Source organism: Vitis vinifera, chromosome 3 (assembly GCF_030704535.1).
Source record: "Vitis vinifera cultivar Pinot Noir 40024 chromosome 3, ASM3070453v1".
NCBI lineage: Eukaryota > Viridiplantae > Streptophyta > Magnoliopsida > Vitales > Vitaceae > Vitis > Vitis vinifera.
Window position 1 is genome coordinate 12,891,315 of NC_081807.1, and position 11,524 is coordinate 12,902,838.

At 32.7% G+C, this 11,524-nt stretch overlaps 1 protein-coding gene across 2 annotated transcripts; it reads right to left on the reverse strand.

Annotated features, from left to right (window-relative positions):
• Window positions 1-5,341: 5,341 nt before the first annotated feature.
• LOC100250684 (uncharacterized) lies at window positions 5,342-10,525 on the reverse strand. Of its 2 annotated transcripts, XM_010646899.3 has the most exons (7): window positions 10,341-10,525; window positions 10,134-10,160; window positions 9,853-9,975; window positions 8,589-8,838; window positions 8,215-8,289; window positions 7,844-7,933; window positions 5,342-6,572 (listed from the first exon to the last, which is right to left on the reverse strand). In XM_010646899.3, exons 1-7 carry the CDS (start codon window positions 10,394-10,396, stop codon window positions 5,526-5,528), a joined length of 1,668 nt encoding a protein of 555 aa, XP_010645201.1. In that variant the 5' UTR covers window positions 10,397-10,525; the 3' UTR covers window positions 5,342-5,525. The 2 variants fall into 2 exon arrangements, with proteins under 2 accessions (XP_010645201.1, XP_019073061.1); XM_019217516.2 differs by lacking the exon at window positions 10,134-10,160 and having other exon boundaries at window positions 10,341-10,524.
• Window positions 10,526-11,524: the final 999 nt, after the last annotated feature.

The window sequence follows — 11,524 nt, forward strand, 5'->3', positions numbered from 1 at the left end:
GATAAGTAACCTGACCCCCGAACCCGATCCGGTTTTCACAGACCACCTTTTCCAAAAATAAGGAGTCGCACTTAGGGTTTTTCTTTCTTATTTTGTTTACCATTTAAAAATAAAACAAAAATAAGTGGCGACTCCAAGTCATTTTCAAATAATCAATAAAAATCAATTTTTCGAAATCAAAATCGAGTTTCGCCATCGAGTGGGAAACGCATTCGAGCGATCGAAAATGCGGAGTCCACACCACCACATTGAAAACCTAAAAATCTACTTAGGTAAAAATTATGACATGCTTACAAGATTAAAATCTTTAGTCTTGGCAAAAGTTAGAGAACACAAAAAAAAAAAAAAAAAATGTTTGCTAAGTTGAAAACTTGGAAAGTTGACCTAGGCAAAAGTTAGGACATGCTCACAAGATTAAGATCTTTAGTCTTGGCAAAAGTTAGAGCACAAAAAAGGAAAAAAAATCTTGAACTACATTGTGACTATGTTAGAACTTGATCCCATCCTGGATACGTAGGTAGCTTAGAAATTCATTCCAAGTTCAATCACATAAAAAATAAAAAATCTTTTTCTTAAACTACGTTATGACTTGATCTCAACCCAAGTATGTATGCAACTTGGAAATTCATTCCAAGTTCAATCACATAAAAAAAAAAACATTCTTTTTGTTAAACTACAATAGAACTGATGAGAGAACACAAAACGACTGAGGGAATTCTCAAGGACCAGAGAGGTATTTATATGGTAGTTAAGGGTTCTTTAGGTTTTTCTAGCCAAAATAAGAAGAACACTATAGAGTTTATCAAGCAGAAGGGAAAGTTCAAGGCTAAGGGGAAGAAGAAGAAGAGTAAGGGTCATGACAAGTGTTTCCTTTGTGGTAAAAAAATGTCATTAGAAGAAGAAGGAATGTCCTTAGTTCTTGAAGAGATAGTCAACTATGCATCATTCTCTTATAGTTGAATTATGTTTAGTGTTGGATTCCACTAACTCTTGGTGGATAAATTTTGGAGCCATTGATTATGTTTATAATTCTTTATAGGGGTTTTAGCTAAGAGAAAGGTTGAATGATAGGGATATGTACTTTACATTAGCTTTTGAAGCGAGAGTTGTTGTGTAGGCAATGGGATATGTTACCCTTATCTTAAATGATAGTTGTCTTCTAGAATTAAAAGATTGTCTTTATGTTTTTTGAGTCTAAGAAGAATTTGATTTCGGTTTCTAATTTATGGAAATAGAGTTTATCATAAGCTTAAATTATGACTAAAAACTTACGTTGTTTGTTTGATAGTCAAATGGGTAGAATTTTAATAGTTATATGTCTCAATAACAATTTATAATTTTTAACTAAAATCAAATATATATTTTCACCTATTTATTATTTCACTTAATGTTGTAATTATAAAATAATTAATGAAATATAAAACATTTCAAGTTAATTAGTTATTTAATATTTTAGTAATATGATTTCATAATTGAAAAAATATATTTAATTTTTATAATTTTTAAATATATAAAATTAATAAATTTATAAAAGATGAACATGTCATAAATGGATTCAATTATGAATATATTGTTTTGACACCAATAAACAAAAGATTTAGATGGGCTGAATAAATAAATCCAAATACGACACGGTTATTATAACATAATTACAATATAAATACGAAGAAGTCTCATTCCAAACCTTCAAATTTGTGTGAATTAAGAGTGGTGTTGTTGGGTGATGTGAAAATTAAGGAGAAAAAGAAAAGGGAAAAATCATAACCCTTGTCCTCAAATGCTTCCTATAGCTACATTAATAATTTAATATGGTCCCTATTTTTGAAGATTGGGTATTCTTTTACGAGGGCCCATGTATGGGCCATATTAGTGTGGTGGCACAGCCGTTCCCTTTTGTACACGAGTTCATGGGTGTAGTGATTTGGGCTGAACTGGACTTCAAAGATCATTTCAAAATTTTGAAAGTCAAACTCAAAGAATTGGTGACGTAGCAATAAATATCGGCAAATAGTCAATAAAAATATTGATATTTTGCGAAAAAAAATAAGTTGACAAACACTTAAAAGACCGTATTTGGTACAAGAGAGAGGATGAAGAGTCAAATTTGTTTGGTAACTTAAATAATATTTTAAAATTACTATTTTACCCCTATATTTTTAGGTTGTTATGACTTTTTATGATTAATTTCATTTATTGAGTAAAAATTATTTTTCTTAAGTTTATTATTTTAAAAAACTTTTAACCCATATTCTTCTAAATTAAAAATAAAAAATATTTTAAATTAAATATAAATGTATTATTATCAAATTATTTTTTAATTCATAATTTCATTATTTTCAAATACTAAAATAAAAATAAATAATCATTTCAATTTTACATTCCTAAATACATCCAAACACAATAATTAAAATTATTAAATTCATCTCTATTAAAAAAAATAAAAATAAAATATTCATTTTCATTTGTTATGCCTCTTACAATAACAAAAAAATATATATATAGAAAAGAAAAAAAAAATGAAGATAGCATAATCTAAAGACACTTTCCATGTCTTGGAACTGAGTCTTAATTCCTAATTTGAACCCATTCCACCTCTTCCTAACACAATCTCACGCTACAGATACTGCACTATAATCCGACCGTTCCTACACTGCACCATAATTCAGATAAGGGTCTCCAACGGGTCGGGCCGGGCTGGACAGGCCGGCTTGGGAAAAAAATAAAATAGTTTTCAATTTTGAACGGAAGGGGATTCGAAGCCCTTCCCTTATGGATCCATAAGGGAGCTAGCCACCAACTGAGTTAGCCCTCTTTTGTGTAACTATTTTGCATTAGTTATATATATATTAGAAATGTTGTATGATTTTTGAAGAAAAATAAAAGTGAGTTGGCTGTTCAACGGTCACATGACCGTTGAACATGCCTGCCACTCATAATTCAATATTATGACCGTTGAACGGTCTTGAAATTTAAAAAAAAAAAATTAAATCCTAATATTTAAATCCCTATAAATATTAAATACCCTCAATTTTTTTCTATTCTCTCAACTCTTAAGCTCTCTCTCATTCCACAATATTTCCGATTATTGCATTTTGTCTCAAATTATTCAATATTATTGGTGGTGAAAAACAAGCATTGGTGGTTCAAAGAGTTCAAATTTGAAGGAATTTCTGCTTCGGTTCTCCAATTTAGTAACATACTTCACCTTTACTTTTATTTATTTGTTACATTTTAATTTTACATTTATTATTTTTAGCATAATATTTTATCAATAATTATAATTATGGCAAGTGGTTCTTGTTCTTCATCTAATGCATGTGATAACAAAAAATTTATTTCAAATATATGAAATTTTTTTTATAGAATAGAAATAAATTTAGAAAATAGTAAAAAAGAAATAAAAGCAAAATGTAAAATTTGTAACAAACTTCTTAGTGGTGGCTCAAATGCAGATACAAGTCATTTAAAAAGGCATCATGAAAATTGTAAAACTAAAAATAATGTAGATATTAGAAATTATATGCAATTAGGTAAAGATGAAAGTGGAAATTTAAAAACATTTTCTTATGATGAATCTTATTGTCGTGAATAAATGATTGGTTATATAATAAGAACAGAACAACCTTTCAATTTCATGGAAAGTCATGATTTTACAAGAACAATGCAACGAGCTGTTAATCCTCAGTTTCAAAGTTGCTCTGGAAATACAGTTAAAAGAATTCTTATAAAAAATTTTGAAACACAAAAAAAAAAAATTAAAATTTTTTTTGCAAATTTTGAAGGAATAATTTGTTTAACATATGATATTTGGACATCTTTAACTCACAGTGGTTTTTTATGTATAACTGCTCATTATATTAATAATGAATGGAAATTAAATAAAAGAATTATTTCATTTAAAATAATAAATGCTCCACATAATGGTAAAAATATAGCATCTTTAATAAATGATGAAATTATAGATTTTGGCATTCGTGATAAAATATTTACAATAACATTAGATAATGCTTCTAATAATGATGCAACAGTATCTAGATTAAAACGATATTGGCAAATAAAAGAAGAACAATGTAAAATATTTCATGTGCGTTGTTGTGCACATATTTTAAATTTAATTGTAAAATATGGATTAAAACACGTTGATGATACATTATAAAAAATTAGTGGCATTGTTGCGGGTCTTAATAGTTCTCAAGCAAAACATGAATTATTTGTTGATTGTTGCAAAATGTTAAATATGAAAAAAAGAAATATAAATTTGGATATGCCCACTAGATGGAATTCCACTTATAAACTATTATAAAATATAGAAAAGTAGTAGAACTATATGAAATACAATTAATTAATAATGATTGTGAAACATATATTGATGTATTAAATGATTATGATTGACATATTGCAGATCTTTTAAGAGATCTTTTTGAAGTATTTGATACTTCAACAAAAAAATTTTGTGGTGTATATTATCCATCTTCAAACCGAGTTGTCATGCAAATAACTAATATTTTTATTGTACTTCAAAAATATTTAAATTTGGATATATTTCACGATGCAATATTTGCAATGATAGAAAAATTTAGAAAATATTGGGGAGAAATACCTTTAATTTTTTTATCTTGGTTTAATTGTGGACCCTAGATTGAAATTTGAAGCTTTGGATGAATGGTTAACAATTATTTATTTTAATGACCAAATAAAAATTGAAGAAATTAAAAATGAAATAAATTCATTATTATATAATTTATATAACTATTATAAAGAAAAATATGGTGATGATATTAGTTCTATTAAATTACCACCTACATCTATAAGTTCTTCATCTTTTTATAAAGGAGCTTTAAAAATGTTAAAAAGTCGAAAGAAGACAACAAATAGTTTTCTAAACAACACAACTGATTTAGATAGATATCTTCATATTGATTTAATTTCATTTGAAGATGATGAAGATTTTGATATTTTAATATGATGGAAATCACAACAACACAAATATCATGTGCTTTCTATCATTGCTCGTGATGTACTAACAGTTCCTGTGAGTACAGTTGCATCAGAAGCTGCTTTTAGTGCAAGTGGAAGAGTAGTTAGTGATAAACGATGCAACTTAGCGCTGGATTCTATTGAAGCAAATATATGTATGAAAGGCTGGGCAATAGCAGATAAAAGGATATTTGATTCTATTCAAAAAGAAAATATGCTTGTCGATATGGAAAAACTAAAATCATCAAGATCTTCATGGATTTGCGATAATTCGCTATCACCGCCAAGAGATAATGATTAAAATATTTTACTAAATGTATGTCATATTTTTATTTTTATTTTTGTGGTTAAAAAGTACAAATGATTGACAAATAAGTAAGTGCCAACTTAGTTGGGATGTATTTATTTTGTAGTGATGTAAACTTTTCCCACATTTTCAAATGTAATGTATACATTTAATGAATAAAATAGTTAGCAATGAATATTTTTATTAATGTAGCATTTTCTATTTCTTGAATTTATATATATATATATATATATTTTTTTTTTTAAGTGCCGGGCCTACGACTGGGCCAGTCCGTCGGACCGGACTGTCCGGACCAGTCCGCCGGACCGGACCAGCTCGCCGGACTGGGCCAGCCCACCGATCTAGGCCAGCCCGTCGGACCGGGCCAGCCCGTCAGACCGGGCCAGCCTGCCGGACCGGGCCAGCCCGTCGGGCCGAGCCAGCCCGCCGGGCCGGGCCTAAATTGGGGCCCATGGCCCGGCCCATCCAGAAATGGGCTCAGCCTTGCCGGGCTCGGGTCGGGCCTAAATTGGGGCCCATGGCCCGGCCCATCCAGAAATGGGCTTGGCCTTGCCGAGCTCGGGCTGGGCCTTAGCCCGCTGGGCCGGGCCGGGCCTAGGCCGGGGGCTTTTAGGAGACCCTTAAATTCAGACGGCTCCTTTATCATATTAAAGTGCCTCCATCCATTGAGATGAGAGGCCATGTCAAGCTCACTTGTGCAGCTTACATTACCGATATTGCAGCATAATCTCAACTCTTTCATTCCATCGCCAGTTTGCTTTAAATTCTTCTGATGGCCTTGCTCATTGGTCTGTACCTCTTGCTTTTTGTTATTCTTCTGGTTCGGTTCATTGCTAGATGCAGACTTTTGTCGCTCATCATCTTTGGTGTCATCAGGTTTCTTCACTGTTGAAGCAGCTGAGATTCCATTGTTTTTGGAATTCAGATTGTTGGAAGTACACTTCGGTTGCTCCTCTTTGGTGGACTGATCAGATTTCTTGGCCATTGAAGCAGATGGGGAACAACTGGTTTTGGTTGCCTGGTTTTTGGCTCTCAGCTTCTCAGAAGTGGCCTGATGTCTCTTCCCTTGAAGGTGGGAATTGAAGGTCGCTTCACTTTGGGTTGTGACCTGGCATACAGCACAAGCCCACTCTTTCTGGACTTTCTCATGAAGAGGTATCTTGGGGGTTCTATCGTCTCTACATGCCTCAATTTCTGCGGCCACCAGTGCCGCTGCCCTTTCTTTTATCTCCACAGCACAGGTTGTATTACTTCTAGTTTCACCAAGATTTATCTCTGTTTGTTTAACCTGAAAATGTGGCAGTTTGTAAAAGTTAACATAAAGCTGTTTGTTGGTTTGCCCTGATTTGGACTGTCAAAAACATAATCTCAGCAGAGCACATGCAAGAAATTAATGGGAAAAAGGTACTTATGACCATAATCAGTCCCTCATTTTGGTAAACCCTATAGCTGATAAACAACCACAATGCACATGAGCATGATCCTTAAAATCCTACAGTATATTGGCTAAACATCAAGAACCATTTGCAATAATTAGAATTCCAACTTCCTTAGTTCTCAAGATAACCTGAATGATGACTTCTGTCATCCAACACATGGCTTAATGATCCCTTTCCTATGCCAAGGAAGGGTGGTGTCATAAACCTGCAGATGCTGATCTCATGGATGCAAGCTGGATCTTCTTGGTTAACCATGAGACATGAATGCAGAATTAAGATGGATGCAGAGAAATGGATTTGAGTACTTCGATCCCTTGAATTAAAGAGGCTGACCATGGCATATCTCTCTATGATTTGAAGCAGAAGGGAATCCTTGCACTCAGCCCAATGAGCCAGAAGTGCATGGCCATGATGGACTCAGAGGAAAGAGTATGACCACTTCACTCTTTCAAGATGAAGAGGATACCATGTGCCATATATCCAATAAGGTTCAAAAGTGGGTTAAGCCCCCTAAGTTTAACCTCTATGATCAAGGGAATAAGAGGGTTGACAAAAGTCAGACCCATCTCAATGGATCATCATTAAAGGTCGACTTAGGGCAAGACACTAATGGTTATATGCTTCACCAAGTCATGAATATAACGGAATTACTGAAGGGACTGCATTTTCCATTCACAAAGGATGACAAAAATTACTTAAGCAGTAGGGGGAACTACAAAATAGTATTTGGCCATTTTTCAACTTAGCTATTTTCCACTCTCATTGTGTTTCACACAAGAGTTGTGCATGTGTCTAAATTCGTTCATTACTTATGTCTCAGCTTTATCAGCATCTGGAACTCTCTCTTAACTTGTAGCCAAATAGTTTGTAGGGGCAAAATTAATCCTAGTGAAATATGAGGAGCCATTTAAATATGACATGAAACATTAAATATGTCCAAATGTTCTGTGTGTTACTTCTGTCACTTTGACCTCCTTAGCAGCATTAGGCCATTCACACTACACATGATTCATGGACAATTCCAAAAGCATTCAACATTCATGTCTTAAAGATAATAACAATAATAATAATAATCCTTGTGTGAAGACAGCCTACTTTATAAATAAAAAGCAAAACTTACCCTCTTTGCTCCATCCCCCCCATTCTTTATGTCTGTTACTTTGACATCTTGGATCTCCTTTTCAGCAACATTAGGCTCTTCACACTTCCACTGAGGTGAGAAAAAAGGTAAGAAGAATCAATCATAAAAGGAATTCATGAATTGCAAAAACATGCACGAATATATTATTATTTTGAAAATTATTGATTAATCCACCATTAAAAATATCATATAATCCATAAACTTGTTCTCTTATTCACAGAAACATACATAAAGTGGTTTTTCTTTTAAAACCATGGCCATTGAATCAAATGCATCACTAATTTACATGAGCAACATTTTTCTGGGGATCTGCCTCCATAGAAATAAAATAGCCACATTAGAGTGCATACCTCTTCCCCTTTTTTCTCCGGTGCTGCAGGTGCTTTGATCTCTTTCACTTCAACATTAGGCTTTGCGCTCCTCAACTGAAGCCAAAGTCATGTATAAAGAAGAGGACAGTGAGAGAGAAACCATAACCAACATGTTCCCAGAAGAGTTGATTACTGAAATAATTCCGGGCTATCACAGTTGAATCTGATAATGCATATATAATTATGTAAATCTAAATATGCACATGTGAAAAAAAGAGAACACAATTATATATAGATATATACATGAATTTTTACCAAATGATTCTAGATGACCTACTATAGTCATTTTTTACCTGAACATCTCAAATAAAACTCTGTTTGACTTGTTGATAATCCTACTTATAATGGCATACCTTCCTAGCAAGTAGTTTCTCCAAAGCTTCAGGTCCATTCTCCTTAATATATTGGTCTGCTGAAACAAGAAAGTTTTCTCTGCTATGAAACTTCTTTTTTGATTCATTGAAGAGCCAGTTCATGACAACTTGTGGATCCATGGACAAGCATGGCTGAACTAGGTGTTGATAGACATAATATGAACCATCAAACTGCCGTATCACCAGCCAGCAGATGACCATCAGCTTTATGTAAGGCCAGACTGGTACCCTGACATGCATTATATAAGAAAATAAAATATTTAAACACCATTTACAAAAGGGAAAATAAATTTCTTCGAATTTCAGTTTCTGTTAAATTTATATGCATCCACTTGGATGGACTGCATAAGTTCGGTTTTAACTTTTGACATCTATTGTGAAAAGTTGAAAAAGAAATGAAGAAAACAAAAACATTAGAATTGTGCACAGATTAGAGCTTTCAATGGGTCCAAAGATTATCAGCATTTGCCCCAATTAAGCTTCAAGTGAGAGATTAGATCCAGTTGCCCTACAAAAACTTGTCAGATTCCAAATTTTCTATTTCCATTTGTTTCTCAGCATCCAAATGATGCATACAGCTTAATTTGATTTCAAGGCAGCCAAATTCCATGGAAATAAGTGCATCCATGCTTTCAAGTTCCCTATAAAGATGAGACATAAAAACTTGTAGATCCATCTTATTTCCAAAGCTGACACCCTAAAAGAAGAAAACCACCTCCTTCAACTATCAAAAAGTGTACAATTTAGTTAATAAATTACCTGTACTTATGTTTTGTGTTCCAAGTAGCACAATAAGGTAGGTCGGGTGCACCCGCATTTTCGAAGAAAAACTTTTCTTAAACAAGAAAATCACAGTCCACCGTTTATATTTCATTAATTTCTGACATATCCACAATGATCTTGAAATTGAGAATAAATCCCAAATTAGCTTGAAAATTCCATGAACTTAGCCAAACACAAACACCCTTCAGACCATTTATCCAAATAAAAATTATTCTACTTAAAAAAAACAAAAATAAACCATTTCTTTTTCAAATGTTATAAGCTTTCTGCTGATCAAATTGTGGGCATTTGTCAAAGCAGAGAAATGAAGGAATATAAAATACATGGAGGCCTGGAACATTAAACATCTTGATTATTGTCACAGGGAAGAAAACTGAAAAAAGCAACTCCAAATTCCTTAAGGGCAAAGAAATGAAACAAACAGAGTCACATATAGTGGAATGCAGTTGAGCAAAATTACCATTCAAGGAGCTTGGCAAAGGCATGATCAAAGAGTGAAATCAAGGAAAATAGAACCCAATACGCCACCAACTTCCGAAAGTCTGAGATTGAGTTAGTCTCAATTGCCCGAATTGAAGCACATCTGTGAAGAACCGAGATGATGTTGATGATTATTACGATAATAAAGAATAATCCTTTCCCTTTTCAGTTTCCCAACACAATAAATGTAACTGAACTATTCGTAGAACAAGAAAAGAGTAAATGAATCATCATATCTTGAGGTGTAAGACAAAGACTTACAGAGGATAACCCAGTGCACATAGAGGCCTGCAAGTAGAAATCCAAACAAATAACTAACAATAGATGACAAGAATGTGGGTAATTCAAAGAAAATAGATAAAACCAACAGGGAGAAATCAAAGAAAATCCCATGTTTGTCCTCAAACAGAGAATTCCACTTCATTTTCCAAAATTTTCCAATGGCAAGAAAACGCGTGGACAACATACCAGCCAAGAAGATCAAAGCATGCAGCTGAGAACTTGAGAACATTCATGAAACCCATCTGGGAATTGAGGGATGAGCTGGGGTTTCTCAGTTTATCTGTAAAGAGAAAGAGGAAAGAAAAAAACGAATAAGATTCTTGTAGTGTGCTCTCTTGGAGTGGTTTGCTTTAGTTTTTATAAGAGACGCGGGAGAAGACTAGGAGCAAAAGGATACTAAGAAGTCAATCACGAATACGCAACACTGGTTTGGCTGTTGTGTCTTTAATGACGATATTGCCCTTGTAATGCCATACTCGCTGGGGTGAAGAGCCATCGACACGCGCAGAGATAAAGCATTCAGACTCTAGAGTAGAGAAGTGATTGAGTAGGCGAGTATGGAGTTTCAGCGTAGATGAGGAATTGGGGGAACATACATCGTATGAACACAAGGACATTGAGACTTAGGTCCACGCGGCGAAATGTGATGGGTTTAAGGAAGAGTGGAAGAAAAGACTTAAGAGTTAAGCGAAGAAGGGCGCGTCGGAAATCTTGGAGCAGTTGAGACCAGGATGAAAATATCGGTAATTACGAATATATCGGTATTTCGATTTTACGGATATATCGGATATATCGGAGATATATTGGATATATCGGAGATATATCGGCGGATATTTTGGAAAAAAATATTGGTGCTTAAAATTGTTAAAAACTCATGAAAATGTAAAGAAAACCTCATAATAATATAATTAGAAGTATAATAGACATTTTAAAGTTATTTTATTGAAAATTTTGATATATGTATAACATGATTTATCATATTTGATAATAATATTGTATGCATCGATAAAAATATGAATTTTATAAGTGTACATTTATTATTAAATTACATATAATATTATAATATTTGATTACAATATGTCCAATTTTAAAATATATATTAATATTAAAATATGATCCATTTAATTCAATTGTATTAAACAATATAAAATAAATTATAATATATATAATTTTTTAATATTTAATTAATTATTAATGATATTAAAAACATTATGAAGAAAATTATATAATTTTTATAATTTTTGGTAATTAATTAAAAGAAAATTTTGCTTTTAATTATAAAATAATTATAATTAATTTGCTCTTTAAAATATTCTTTTAACATTTTCTTTATATAAGGACTTTAAGTATATATATGTTTAATGCACTTT